Source organism: Echiichthys vipera (genome assembly GCF_963691815.1).
Source record: "Echiichthys vipera genome assembly, chromosome: 19".
In the NCBI taxonomy this organism is placed as follows: Eukaryota; Metazoa; Chordata; class Actinopteri; order Perciformes; family Trachinidae; genus Echiichthys; species Echiichthys vipera.
This window is the reverse complement of record NC_139844.1, coordinates 22,154,056-22,169,775: the sequence shown is the minus strand read 5'-3', so window position 1 is coordinate 22,169,775 and position 15,720 is coordinate 22,154,056. Positions and strand designations below refer to the sequence as shown.

Genomic DNA, 15,720 nt, shown 5'->3' with positions numbered 1-15,720 from the left:
GTGTAAGAATAGTCATTTAAATAGGAGGGAAAACCATCTTTTCTTTAATAATTCAAAAAGGCTGTAAGTCAGGGGGCTGAAATTAGAGTATGTCCATCGGTGCGCCACAGTCAACCAGGGCGCCGAGGTTCAGACCCCTCTGACCTACAGAAAGGTCAAAGGTCAGCTGTTTGGTGACATCGGGCCTATAAAAGCCTTTAGCAAAGCTTTTTTTGAATAATTCAAAAAAGCTGTAAGTCAGGGGGCTGAAACGTGAGTATGTGAATTGGGACGCTACATGTGACAAATGTGCCGAGTTTCAGACCCCTCTGACCTACAGAAAGGTCAAAGGTCAGCCGTTTGGGGACATCGGGCCTAAATAAGCCTAAAGCAAGGTTTTTTGGGAATAATTCAAAGAGGAATTGAGTTAAGAGGCTGAAATTGTAGTTTGTGCATCGTGTCACCACAGGAAATAAACATGCTGAGGACCAGATCACTACGACCTTCGCAAAGGTCAAAGGTCAGCTGTTTGTTGTGATCCGGAGAACGTACATCAAAGTTTTTTTGTTGTTTTAAGGAATTTCAGCCTGATTTTTGACTATGTCGTGTTTCACTGAGCCCTCTATCAGGTTGTTTTGGTCCCATTGCGATAGGACCCCCACAGAGCTACTTAGCTTTGCTGAGGGTCTGCAGAGTTGGGGGTCTGGGAGCCTCATAAGGGTCAGAAGTAATGTCTGTAGGCCGAGTTTCAGACTCCTCTGACCTACAGAAAGGGCATAGGTCAGCTGTTTAATGCATTAAAAACTCAATATTTGGCGTCCCGTAGCTCTGGACAGGAAGGGGCTAGAGCTGTGGTTCAAAGACGCCCCAGCTCGGTTTCTCGGGCCCTACGAGGAGGCGTGTGTTTCGTCAAGCTGAGCCTACTTTGGTCCCAAAGATTGCAGTAGCTGCACAGCGCTGACGCATGTTTGACAGCGTCTGGGGCTGTTTCTAAAAACATCTGTCTGTTTGGTCTACGACCCACTCTTAAAAAGTGTAAAAGAATTCCCACGCCCTGCTGGTATTCCTGCTCTCCCGGCTGACTTGGTTTGCCTTCTGCAACTCTAGAGTCAAAATGTGATTATTGATCTCAATGTTGCCAAACAATGGGATAGACACTTGGAAGCTCTTCTGGCTGAAGGCTGGGGTCGGGCTGGTGAAGTGTGTCAATTTTGACACTTTTGAAACAAACAGAAGTCATTAAACACTTAATTAGAACATTTGGGAAAGATTTGACTTTTTAGAATGAAATTAGGTTAAAAAACGGATTTAGAGTAATCTATATTAAAAAACGGATTAGTTGGCCTATACTGCCCCTAGTGGACATTTTTGGAATAAAAAATTCAAATCGGGAATGGTGGAGCGATGCCGCCATCTAGTGGTCAAATTTCATATTCCGAATTTTATATTTTTTTTTTGGAATTCTGGATTCGGGAATTTCCAAGCTACTGTATAATAGACGAGAATCTGACCTGGAAATTTGGAATATACGCTTCGCCCATTCATTGTCTATGTGAAGACCCTACCCCTAACCCCAACCCCAACCCTAACCCTAACCCCAACCCCAACCCTAACCCTAACCCTAACCCCAACCCTAACCCTAACCCCAACCCTAAACCTACCCCAGTCCCAACCCTAACCCTAACCCTAATCTCAAACCTTAACCCTATTTTAAATAGGCCATAACTTTTGATAGGAACGTCGTAGAGACTCCGTCTTGGTACCAATGGAAAGCACAGGGCCACAATTAGGGGGGTAGGCGAAGTCTCAACAAATGAGCACCTAAAGGAAAAAAAATAGGCACACAATTGCTTAAGATCAAAGGGTTCCTGACGTCCGAACGCAACAAAACTAGCACGAGTGCACTCAGCGCCCATGAAATAAGGGGATAGCCAAAGTTTGAAGTCTCTAAACTAACCCTAACACCCTTGAGGACAATGGCTCAAGGCTTAAGTCGGCAGGCTCTCAACCAGGAGCCCTAGGTTCAATCCCCACCCTACCCATACTCAGGTTACATTCCTCCCCCCCAAAAAAAAACCATCTCCACTTTTACTCTTCTTTTTGTTTTTTAGGGGGGTAGTCGAAGTCTCAACAAATGAGCACCTAAGGAAAAAAGAATAGGCACACAATTGCTTAAGATCAAAGGGTTCCTGACGTCCGAACGCAACGAAACTAGCACGAGTGCACTCAGCGCTAACCCTAACCCTAACCCAAAGTTTCAAGTCTCTAAACTAACCCTAACCCCTAAACCCTAACCCCAAGCCCAACCCTAACCCTAACTTTGAGGACAATGGCTCAAGGCTTAAGTCGGCAGGCTGTCAACCAGTAGTCCTAGGTTCTATCCCAACCCTACCCATACTCAGGTCACCTTTCTTCCCCCCCCCCACCCATAAAGAAAACTTTCACCACCTTTACTCTTCCAGAACAGTAAAATTGGTGAATGTTATCTACCACCATCACAATAGCTCAAGACATAAGTCGGCAGGCTGCCAACCAGTAGCCCTAGGTTCAATCCCCACCCTACCCCTACTCAGGTTACCCCCCCCCATAAAAAAATCACCACCTTTACTCTTCTTACTCTTTTTGTTTTCTTATATATTTATCCCTCTCCACCCTTTCCCCTTTTCTTTCTTCTATACAACACTCTAGGCCAGTGCAAAAAAACAAGTTTAACCCAAAACCCTAACCCCAACCCAAACCCCAAACCTAACCCCAACCCTAACCCTAACCCTAACCCCAACCCCAACCCTAACCCTAACCCTAACATTAACCCCAACCCTAACCCTAACCCCAACCCTAACCCTAACCCTAACCCTGACTAAAAACAGACGCAAAACACCAAAAAACTGAAGAAACTGAAAAAAACAGAAGCAAAACACCACAAAAATGTGAATAAACAACTAAAAAGAGACGCAAAACACCACAAAAATGTGAAAAAAATACTAAAAACAGACGCAAAACACCAAAAAAACATGAAAAACGACTTTAAACAGATGAAAAACACCACAAAAACATGAAAATACATCTAAAAACAGATGAAAAACTCCACAAAAATGTGAAAAAACTACTAAAAACAGATGGAAAAACACCCAAAAAACTGAAAAAAATGACTAAAAACAGAAGCAAAACATCACAAATATGTGAAAAAACAACTAAAAAGAGACGCAAAACATCACTAAAATGTGAAAAAACAACTAAAATCAGACGCGAAACACCACAAAAAGGTGAAAAAACGACTAAAAACAGACGCAAAACACCCAAAAAACTGAAAAAAACGACTAAAAACAGAAGCAAAACACCAAAAAAACATGAAAAAACGACTTTAAACAGATGAAAAACACCAAAGAAACATGAAAAACTACTTTAAACAGATGAAAACATCACAAAAACGTGAAAAAACGACTAAAAACGCTAACCCCAACCCCAACCCTAACCCTAACCCTAATCTCAACCCTAACACTAACCCCAACCCTAACCCTAACCCTAATCTAAACCCTAACCCTAACCCCAACCCCAACCCCAACCCTAACCCTAACCCCAACCCTAACCCTAACCCTAACCCTAACCCCAACCCTAACCCCAACCCCTACCCTAACCATAACCCTAACCCTAACCCCAACCCTAACCCTAACCCCAACCCCAACCCCAACCCCAACCCCAACCCTAACCCTAACCCCAACCCTAACCCTCACCCCAACCCTAACCCCAACCCTAACCCTAACCCTAACCCTCACCCTAACCCTAACCCTAACCCTATTCTCAACCCTAACCCCAACCCTAACCCTAACCCTAACCCTAACCCTAATCCCAACCCTTACCCCAACCCTAACCCCAACGCTAACCCTAACCCTAACCCTAACGCTAACCCTAACCCTAACCCTAACCCTAACCCTAACCTAACCCTAACCCTAACCCCAACCCTAAACCCTACTTTAAATAGGCCATAACTTTTGATAGGAACGTCGTAGAGACTCCTTTTTGGTACCAATGGAAAGCGCGTGGCCATAATTAGGGGGGTAGGCAAAGTCTCAAAAAAGACGACTAAAAGCAGAAGCAAAACACCACAAAAATGTGAAAAAATGACTAAAAACAGACGCAAAACACCAAAAAACTGAAGAAACTGAAAAAAAACAGAAGCAAAACACCACAAAAATGTGAATAAACAACTAAAAAGAGACGCAAAACACCACAAAAATGTGAAAAAAATACTAAAAACAGACGCAAAACACCAAAAAAACATGAAAAACGACTTTAAACAGATGAAAAACACCACAAAAACGTGAAAATACATCTAAAAACAGATGAAAAACTCCACAAAAATGTGAAAAAACTACTAAAAACAGATGGAAAAACACCCAAAAAACTGAAAAAAACGACTAAAAACAGAAGCAAAACATCACAAATATGTTTAAAAACAACTAAAAAGAGACGCAAAACATCACTAAAATGTGAAAAAACAACTAAAATCAGACGCGAAACACCACAAAAAGGTGAAAAAACGACTAAAAACAGACGCAAAACACCCAAAAAACTGAAAAAAACGACTAAAAACAGAAGCAAAACACCAAAAAAACACGAAAAAACGACTTTAAACAGATGAAAAACACCAAAAAAACATGAAAAACTACTTTAAACAGATGAAAACATCACAAAAACGTTAAAAAACGACTAAAAACGCTAACCCTAACCCCAACCCTAACCCTAACCCTAATCTCAACCCTTACCCTAACCCCAACCCTAACCCTAACCCTAACCCTAACCCTAATCTAAACCCTAACCCCAACCCCAACCCCAACCCTAACCCTAACCCCAACCCTAACCCTAACCCTAACCCTAACCCCAACCCTAACCCTAACCCCAACCCTAACCCTAACCCTAACCCTAACCCCAACCCCTACCCTAACCATAACCCTTACCCTAACCCCAACCCTAACCCTAACCCGAACCCCAACCCTAACCCCAACCCCAACCCCAACCCTAACCCTAACCCCAACCCTAACCCCAACCCTAACCCTAACCCTAACCCTCACCCTAACCCTAACCCTAATCTCAACCCTAACCCCAACCCTAACCCTAACCCTAATCCCAACCATTACCCCAACCCTAACCCCAACCCTAACCCTAACCCTAACCCTCACCCTAACCCTAACCCTAATCTCAACCCTAACCCCAACCCTAACCCTAACCCTAATCCCAACCCTTACCCCAACCCTAACCCTAACGCTAACGCTAACCCTAACCCTAACCCTAACCCTAACCCCAACCCTAACCCTAATCTCAAACCTCAACCCTATTTTAAATAGGCCATAACTTTTGATAGGAACGTCGTAGAGACTCCATTTTGGTATCGATGGAAAGCGCGTGGCCATAATAAGGGGGGTAGGCGAAGTCTCAACAAATGAGCATCTAAGGGAAAAAAAATAGGCACACAATTGTTTTATATCGAAGGGTTCCCGACGTCCGATTGCAACGAAACCAGCACGAGTGCACTCAGCATCCACTAAATAGGGGGGGGGGGGGGGAGCCAAAGTTTCAAGTCTCTAAAATAAACCTAACCCCTAAACCCTAACCCTAATCCTAAACTCTAACCCTAACCCTAACCCTAATCTCAAACCTTAACCCTACTTTAAATAGGCCATAACTTTTGATAGGAACGTCGTAGAGACTCCTTTTTGGTACCAATGGAAAGCGCGTGGCCATAATTAGGGGGGTAGGCAAAGTCTCAAAAAAGACGACTAAAAACAGAAGCAAAACACCACAAAAATGTGAAAAAACAACTAAAAACAGTCGCAAAACACCACAAAAATGTGAAAAAATGACCAAAAACAGACGCAAAACACCAAAAAACTGAAGAAACTGAAAAAAAACAGAAGCAAAACACCACAAAAATGTGAAAAAACAACTAAAAAGAGACGCAAAACACCACAAAAATGTGAAAAAAATACTAAAAACAGACGCAAAACACCAAAAAAACATGAAAAACGACTTTAAACAGATGAAAAACACCACAAAAACGTGAAAAACATCTAAAAACAGATGAAAAACTCCACAAAAATGTGAAAAAACTACTAAAAACAGATGGAAAAACACCCAAAAAACTGAAAAAAACGACTAAAAACAGAAGCAAAACATCACAAATATGTGAAAAAACAACTATAAAGAGACGCAAAACATCACTAAAATGTGAAAAAACAACTAAAATCAGACGCGAAACACCACAAAAAGGTGAAAAAACGACTAAAAACAGACGCAAAACATCCAAAAAACTGAAAAAAACGACTAAAAACTGAAGCAAAACACCAAAAAAACATGAAAGAACGACTTTAAACAGATGAAAAACACCAAAAAAACATGAAATACTACTTTAAACAGATGAAAACATCACAAAAACGTGAAAAAACGACTAAAAACGCTAACCCCAACCCCAACCCTAACCCTAACCCTAATCTCAACCCCAAACCCAACCCCAACCCTAACCCTAACCCTAACCTTAATCCTAAACCCTAACCCTAACCCTAACCCTAATCTCAAACCTTAACCCTACTTTAAATAGGCCATAACTTTTGATAGGAACGTCGTAGAGACTCCCCCCTCCCCCTACGCCTAAACCTAACCCTAACCCTAACCCTAACCCTAACCACCCCCCTTCCCCTACGCCTAAACCTAACCCTAACCCTAACCCTAACCCTAACCCTCAGACACCTAATCATAGAAACCCTCCACCACAACCCTCCCCTTACCCCAAACTACCCCTTTCCCCAACCCACCCTGGAGATGACCCAGACACACCGCACATAAACAGACACCCAACACAACACACTCCTCCCCCAACCACACATCTCATCCCTTTTGTGTCCACCTTTTCACACCAAATAACAGGCTTCCATCGCCAAGTCAAACAGAACTTCTCCTCCCTCCACCCTCAACACCCAGCCTTCCACAACCACACAGTCATCTCAGCCTACAGGAAACACAAAAACCTCCAGTCCATCCTCATCAGATCCAAATTCTCTGACCATAGACCGGCATTACCCCTCCAGTACAATCATCACTACAAACACCGCAAATTCATCCAAAACCCATACACACAGACAGAATTCCCCACACTTGGACAATTATCCATTTCCTCCACAAACGTCATTTACATCATCACCTGCACACTCTGCCAAAAACACTACATAGGGGAAACCAAACACTCCATTCACACCCGCCTATCCCAACACCTGTACAACATTGGGGAGGGTCGACTCACCACCCCACTCGTCCAACACTTCCAAACCCATCCCCCCGACCTCATCATTTCAGGACTAGAACACAACAATCACTGGACAACTTCACAGAGAAAAAGAGCAGAAAAAATCTGGATCCACAGACTTCACACAATAACCCCGGCAGGCCTCAATGACACCTAAACACACCATGCCCCCTCGCCACTTCTCTCACTCCACCTTCTTACCTTCTTCCTTCCTTCCTCCTTTCCTTCCTTCTTCTAATAAGTTGCCCCCCCCCCTTTCCCTTTTTTTTTTTTAAATAATTTTTTTTTCCATTATTTTTTAATTTTTTTTCATTTCTTTCCAAATATCCAGCTCCTTATAAGTCTATGGACAAACAATCCCCCTGAGGAAAAAACGACTAAAAACGCTAACCCTAACCCCAACCCTAACCCTAACCCTAATCTCAACCCTTACCCTAACCCCAACCCTAACCCTAACCCTAACCCTAATCTAAACCCTAACCCCAACCCCAACCCCAACCCTAACCCTAACCCCAACCCTAACCCTAACCCTAACCCTAACCCCAACCCTAACCCTAACCCCAACCCCTACCCTAACCATAACCCTAACCCCAACCCCAACCCTAACCCCAACCCCTACCCTAACCATAACCCTAACCCTAACCCCAACCCTAACCCTAACCCTAACCCTAACCCCAACCCTAACCCTAACCCCAACCCCAACCCTAACCCTGACCCTAACCCCCAACCCTAACCCTAACCCCAACCCTAACCCTAACCCCAACCCCAACCCTAACCCCAACCCTAACCTTAACCCTAACCCCAACCCTAACCCTAACCCCCAACCCTAACCCCAACCCCAACCCTAACCCTAACCCTAATCTCAAACCTTAACCCTATTTTAATTAGGCCATAACTTTTGATAGGAACGTCGTAGAGACTCCATCTTGGTACCAATGGAAAGCGCAACCTAAACCCTACCCACTCAGCATCCACAAAATAGGGGGGCTAGCCCAAGTTTCAAGTCTCTAAACTAACCCTAACCCCTAAACCCTAACCCTAAACCCCAACCCTAAGCCTAAACCCTAACCCTGTTTTAAATAGGCCATAACTTTTGATAGGAACGTCGTAGAGACTCCATCTTGGTACCAATGGAAAGCGCAACCTAAACCCTAACCCTAACCCTAATCCTAAACCCTTTACCCTAACCCTAATCCTAAACCCTAACCCCTAACCCTATCCCTAACCCTAACTCCAACCTTAACCCTATTTTAAATAGGCCATAACTTTTGATAGGGTTAGGGTTAGGGGTTAGGGTGAGGCCCGGTTTGTTTTGTTTGGGTTAGGGTTATTTTTTTTAATTCTACTTAATTTATTTTGCCTAGCATTTAAATATACTGACTCACAAACACCTTCTCAGGTTGTTCAAGTCATAGAACATGATCCTCATTGTCCTCAGTGGTAACCATGGCCCTGAATTAAGCTATAATGTATCGTATTAATTACACATTTGCTGTAAAAAACGATGTAAAATATAATAAAAACAACAACATTGGAACGGTTGCTAGTAACGGATGCAATCTGAAGCTCGGGCAAAAAAACAACAACCACCAGCAGTCATCCGTTTCTTTAATGTGATGCTCACGTGTGTTTGATACAGTTGAGTGTTTGCCTTTTGTACATATGTGGAAGTATTTACCTCAATAGTAACTGTAGTGACTAGAGTTTGTGTCTCATTGATGGCCCGCAAGTCCCACTGGCCTCCAGTACTTGTGCTTTTATTTACTGGGCCGTCAGCAGGGGTATCTTTTCTCTGAGAAAGAAGCTCCATCCTCTGCCCGAGTTAAATCAATATCCCATTATAGTGTTTCAGAGGGAAATGGCTTCGGGGAAAGAAAGAGAAATAACCTCATATATTATGGCAACGCCCATCCTTGGATGTGTGCTTCTGCTTCTCTGTTCGGAGTTGAAGTAAGGGTGAAGTAGTTAGAAATGAGGATTGTTGAATTCAGAGAATATGGAAGACCCAAACAACAAAGAGAAATAAACTGTTGATGATTGAAAGGAACTCCCTTGGATAATCGGACAGTGTGCTGTTAAAAAAAACATCTCTGCTTGATATGAGACAGAGAGAGAGAAGAAGAAGAAGAGACTGTCGTGGGTGATGAAGGAAAAATCCATGCAACACATCATAATGTTTTTATGGGCGTTTTTTAATTGAAACCAGCTTCACTGATAACAAACATGCAATATCACTGTACAAGCCAACACCACAGATAAGTGTTACTCATTCAAGTCTTGACACATTGTCAAGGATTAGCCAGCAGCACGCACGCACACATACACACGCACACACACTTTCAGATGTTGTACAGAGATAAACACGCTCTACCTCTTTTGCTCTTTGACATACACTGACACATACACACTCACGTCCACATATTTACATATCACAGTGAATGATGGGTAAAAACGATGCGGGGAGGAGGATTACACTGTTCTCCCGGTCCAACCAGAGATGAGAATGGCAGCACAGTTCCAGTGATAGCGACTGTGTCTGACTGAGGTGGGATAAGGAGTGAGATGATGACAGTGAGGATGTGAGTAGAAAACGAGACCTTTTATCAGCATCCTAAAATCTGCGTGGGAGGCCGGCGTCTTGGATGGGCGCCTCTTAGCATTTAGAGAAACAGGATGACACTACTAATATTAAAAAAAAACAGGTCTGCGTAGAGTAAATCTTTTTTTGTTCTCAAATCCACTCCATCTGTGCTACATTTAAATGCATGGTGTAATTACAGTATCATAAATACAGGGCTTCATGGTTTCATAAATAGGTCTGGGGTATTGCTCGCGTGATATAACAACTTATAGCACTGTCTGTGATACACTTTTAGAAATGTAAATCAAAACCCAACAAAAAACAAAACAAAATAACCCCCCCCCCCCAAATAAAAAGGCCACACTACCAAAAAATAAACCTTCAACTCCAATAAATAAATAAATACTTTAAAACGTCTTACAAAATTCTGACATTACCCTTTTTTCCAACATTTACTGGAAGCTTTGTCTACAAATGTAAGATAATAAATATATTTAGTAGTTTTAGTAACAGTTAGGTGTGGGTGGGTTTATTTGGGATATCTCTTATATCTTTAAGCAAAAACTGGATTATAAACAGTAGGAAAGATCTCTGCAGAAACTCTATTTAATACTGCTCATATCACAATGGTTACGACACGATAAAATACTGCAAATTATCAAAACTGTACAGAAAAACTTACAAGTTTCTCTAAAATACATTTTCACTGTTAGTGTGTGAGAAGAGAGATACGAGAGAGAGCTCGTCTCTGTTTGAGCAGCTGAGCGGCAGCCTGTCCTTTAGATGGACTGACGACGCAGCGGACGTACAACAGTCGTTACCAGTCATAGACCCCTCTCTGCATGCGGCTGATTGTTCTGCCCTCTGCTGTTCGGGTCTGGAGCAGAGCGCCGGACCCAGAGGTCCCTCCACCACGTCAGCAGCCCGTCACACCCCTCTGAAGCTCTTGCTGATGGAGCTGTCTAGGAAGAGAGAAGACCGCACCGGGGCGGGCCAGCCCACATGTTTCTACTGGACGTCTAGTAAGTTCCTCTGGCACAGTGCACTCTTACTTCTCCAGTTCATCATTTCAAAATGGTAGATGATTTTTTTTTCTTCTTTTCTCTGTTGTGTGTGTGTGTGTTTTTTAAAATGCAAATTCTTAGATATTCCTCTAGCTAATCTACGTCACGGTTACAGGTGTGAGTGTTAGTGGCGCGCCACCAAGCGGCGGGGTGTTTTGGCTGGGTGAGGGCAGTGCCACCCTGGTAGTGTGTGTATGTGTGTGTTTTTAGTGTAGAGGAGGGCAAGTTTATGGGCCGGCAGGTCAGCGGTGGCGATAGTGTCTCATGAGGGGCACGATGCAGGAAGGTGGTCCAGACAGTTTGAGGAACGGGTGCTGGAGGAGCTCCTGGGCCGTGGCTCTCTGCGAGGGCTCTCTCACAAGCATCAGGTCCAGGAAGGAGCGTAGCACCGAGGACACCTGAAGATGTACAGAAATGCTTTAGTTATTATTTATTATTACCTTTATTCAATCTATGATTATTGATTGTATAGTTTACAACAAACACACATATATGCCAAAAGAATAAATTAGATAAAGAACTTAACTCAGCTGGATCTAGGTGAAACATTGCCAAATAAACAACATGGTATTAAAGCTCCCATTTGGTCCCATGGTGCTGAATTTAAAACTATCAAAACGCTCAATCCACAGAGAAATGCATACAGCCAATATTCAGAGACTGTGTCTTTAAACCAGCCATCGGGACTTCTGTACAGTTGTGATGTCACAACAAGTGACATAATGCCAGAGCACACTGGGGTTTTGAGGAGGGGGGCTTAAAGACACAATAGGTAAAACAGAGCTTTTCAGACAGAGGCTGAATAGAGATATATGATAGAGACTTTGAATTGAATAGAGACAGTAAGAGAAAATTATGTTTTTTGAACATTACAGCATCTCAACATGTTTGATAAATACAAATATGGACCTGAATATTAGGATAATATGTGTTATTTAAGAATATGGCATGCACATTTTAGCTGTGCAATTATCAGCCTCTGCTTCACTCTGCCTTGTGCTTCAACCTCGAAGATGAACATAGTGCACATGTACCTGCTAATCATCAGCATGCTGACATTAGCATTTAGCCCAAAGCTGTACCAGAGAAAAGTCTCACATTATTGGCCTGATAAAGGATCATGGAGTAAAGTTTTTGTACATAAAAACCTTAAGACAGAAGAAAACTAGTATTACAATCATTGAGATTTAAATTCTGTTCGTGGCCTGACCTTCCACAATAGGTCTGAACTCATGAAGTCATACATCTTTGACTTCTGGATGTCCTCCCTCTATGCTCACTGTCCAAAAACAGCCCGCACTGAAGTCCTTCTCACCTTGTGCGACTCTTTTAGCCGAGGGGGCAGGTTGTCTCGTATCCTCCTCATGGCCTGCAGAGGAGGTTCATTGAAGTAGGGGGGCTCTCCGTCCACCATCTCAATCACCATGATGCCTAAAGACCAGATATCCACCTGGATACAAACAAAAACATCCATTCTGTGTACTGGAGCTAAAGGCAGCACAGTAAAACAGAGCAAACAATCCAATTCAATTTTATTTATAGTGCCAAATCATAACAAAAGTTATCTCAGGACACTTTACAGAGTAGGTATAGACCAGACTCTGACTTTTTTATGATTTACATAGACCCAACAATTCCTTCATAGAGAAAACCTTCCCTTACTCCTTCGTCCCGCTAACTCTGCATTCCAAACACAAGAACCTTTTTCTACTCTCTACATTGCTGATATAGTAAACATACAATATTCTGGGATGTCTCTGTGGTTCAATGTTTATCCATGTGTGTGTGTGTGTGTGTCGTTCTCACCTCAGTCCCATAAGGTAGTCTAGAGATGACCTCTGGTGCCATCCAGTAGGGTGTGCCCACGAGGGACTTCCTCTTGGGCACCTCTTTGGAAACTTGGGCACAGAAGCCGAAGTCTGATAGCTTGATCTAGAAAACACACACAAACACCATGCTGCCTTCAGGTACCCACTGTCAGTCGTGTAGGTGTGTGGGATGTACAGTAGAGACCGTATTACTTCAGAATGTCTGCGTTTGATGTCAAGAAGTGCACTGACCCATTGTGATGAAGAGCTTTCATAGAAGACACTAATCTCACGTATTAGTGGTTAATTAGCCTTCAATTAATCATATCTTATCAGCTCGTTAGGAGGCATTAGGCAGGATTTAATTACTGGGGCACGAGTGGTAATTGATGATGATGAGTTTCTGGTACTGCCTGGCAGGAGTGGCACTCATGGAGAAGGTCAGTGAGTGTGTGAGAGTGTGTGCGTCGCACTGAAATCACCAGTGACAGGAACAAGGGTCGTAGCATTGGTTATTAATAGCTTGGGTATTAGTAAGATCCCCGTTTAAACAGGGATCTCTGGGTTTAATAACACACCAAATGGAGGAGTGTGAATGAATAGTATATCTAAACACATTTAAAAACACACACACTCATCATGTGCACTTACCCTGCCATCACTGGTCAGGAGAATGGAGTCGCTCTTAATGTCACGGTGGATGACGCCCTGCGTGTGCAGGTAGGACAGAGCCCTCAGCACCGACAGACACACTGTAGCTATCTGCTCCTCGTTCATCCTGCGAGGAAACACACACACACATACGCAAGCATCAATTGAAGTTCTTGTTGAAATATAATTGTATATAGTGTAGTTGTGACATCACAGCCGTACACAAGTCCTGACAGCTCGTTTAAAGGCACAGTTGCTGAATACGGGCTGTGTGCATTCCTCTGTAGATTGAGGGTTTTGATACTTTCACAGTGTATGTAATGTTATATGTAATATGCAACATGCAACATTGACTCTGACCAGAAATACGCAAAATAAGAGAGAGAGAACATAAGATAAATCAGATTGGATGCTTTATAATTTTAAATGTTTTTCAAGCTTTCTAAAACCTACAAATGTGGGAAGCATTTAGGAAGTGTAGAAAATGATTTGGTGCGAGGAGAGGTCATAATTGTAATGTTCCTTTTGGAGGTGAGAAAAGTCTGACATTTTTTGTAAGTGCAGTAGAGGGTCTTTTACTTTTTTATTAATTTATTTAGTATAAATATTATTATATTGTTGTTTTATTTTTTGTTTAAAAAAAAGGTTACCCTGGATTTTACGGTTTCACTCTCCCGCAATGTAGTACATAGTAATTTTATCATATTCATGGCAGTTAATGAGCCCATGTCATGCTTATTATAAACATTATGAACTATTGTTCAAATTACCTATTTTCATGTGTATTTATAAAATTGTGTTTATTATCAGAGCTACAGACAAGATCCAGTCTATTGTATGAATATTTTCTTCAAGGATATAATAAACGTTTTCTGTATGTTCCGTATTTTGATCACTATCTTTCTCTGTGGTGCATTGTGGGAAGGGGAGAAGTAAGATAGGTGGTTGTGACGGAGGAGGACCCGATTATAAAAAAATATATATAATAAAATATAAATGTCTTAAATCAATCGTATTAAATCAATTTGTATTCCTAATTTTACACTTATTTTCAAAGAAACTACAACAAAAAGACCTTATAACCAACACCTAAAGAAAGGTAATTTAATATTTCAAGTGATACCTCCTGTTTCAGACTTTGCTGTCATACTGAAGAGTTCAGCACAACGAAGATGGAGCAGAAATGTGGTTTAAAAAATACCCCCTCTGTAGCCTGCAGCGGCTGGAGGGTCCCATATGGAGAGACAGGGCGATGCAGTGCGTCTGACTGAGCTCACACAGGAACTCACAGCTCCAATGAACATTAACATCCAGACCCAGCTGGCCAGGCCATGCCATGTGTTTATATATGTGTGTGTGTGTGTGTGTGTGTGTGTGTGTGTGTGTGTGTGTGTGTGTGTGTGTGTGTGTGTGTGTGTGTGTGTGTGTGTGTGTGTGTGTGTGTGTGTGTGTCTGTGTGTGTGTGTGTGTGTGTGTGTGTGTGTGTGTGTATGCGCTGAGCAGCCATCACATGTACAGAAATAGAGTCATGCTTATTTGCAAGCACAGGCCGAGAAAATATACAAAATACGTAGTACATGTAAATGTTCATGCATACACACAAGTAGCTATACATCTTTAACTCTCTCAACACACACCCCTTTTTCATCCTCAGTCTAAAAGATCCCACTGTTGAGTAGACGCTTATAAACTTGAATTATGAGAAACAACCCCAAGGCCACCCCCTACACGCACACACACACGCACGCACGCACACACACACACACACACACACACACACACACACATAGATTCAAACACTTCAGACACACACACGCACACACACACACAGATTCACACACTCCACACTGTAGATTGCAGCAGATTTTACTGTCACACATGTATGCATTTACAATCACAAAAGATAAATGAACCTTCTGCTAATGTAAAAAACTCAAAGCGGAGGGAGACGTGTATGCAAAAACAATTCACCTCTTACAACCCCCCCCCCCAACACACACACAAATTAACACACACAATTGAACGGAAAACAGGATCACTGAAATAGAAAATTGTTTCTAACACAACGTGAAAAACAGTTTTAATGAGCCTGAAAAGGTTGTCAAGGGGAGGAGGACTAAACATGCACCCACACACACGAAAATATACAGGCATCCGTACAACACACACACACACACACACACACACACACGCTTTTGCACTTATATTGGATAAAGTCCCTGTGAAGTGCAGCTCATTAACAAACTCTACAGTATAATTGAAATCTGAACGTGACTAAAATAGTTCCGAAAGACGGACACCCGGTCTGCCTCTGCTGACTCGCCTCGGTCTGTGTGTGTGTGT

General features: G+C 42.5%; 1 protein-coding gene across 1 annotated transcript in view; it reads right to left on the bottom strand.

Annotated features, from left to right (window-relative positions):
- Positions 1-10,471: 10,471 nt before the first annotated feature.
- pak5 (p21 protein (Cdc42/Rac)-activated kinase 5) overlaps positions 10,472-15,720 on the bottom strand; it is a gene marked incomplete at its 5' end in the record, with an annotated part of 31,666 nt that continues 26,417 nt past the window's right edge. The window contains 4 exons of the mRNA XM_083933932.1: positions 10,472-11,316; positions 12,234-12,368; positions 12,725-12,850; positions 13,378-13,504. Of these exons, the coding sequence (XP_083790058.1) occupies positions 11,161-11,316; positions 12,234-12,368; positions 12,725-12,850; positions 13,378-13,504 (544 nt within the window). The 3' untranslated portion in view covers positions 10,472-11,160. The remainder of the gene's footprint in view (positions 11,317-12,233; positions 12,369-12,724; positions 12,851-13,377; positions 13,505-15,720) is intronic.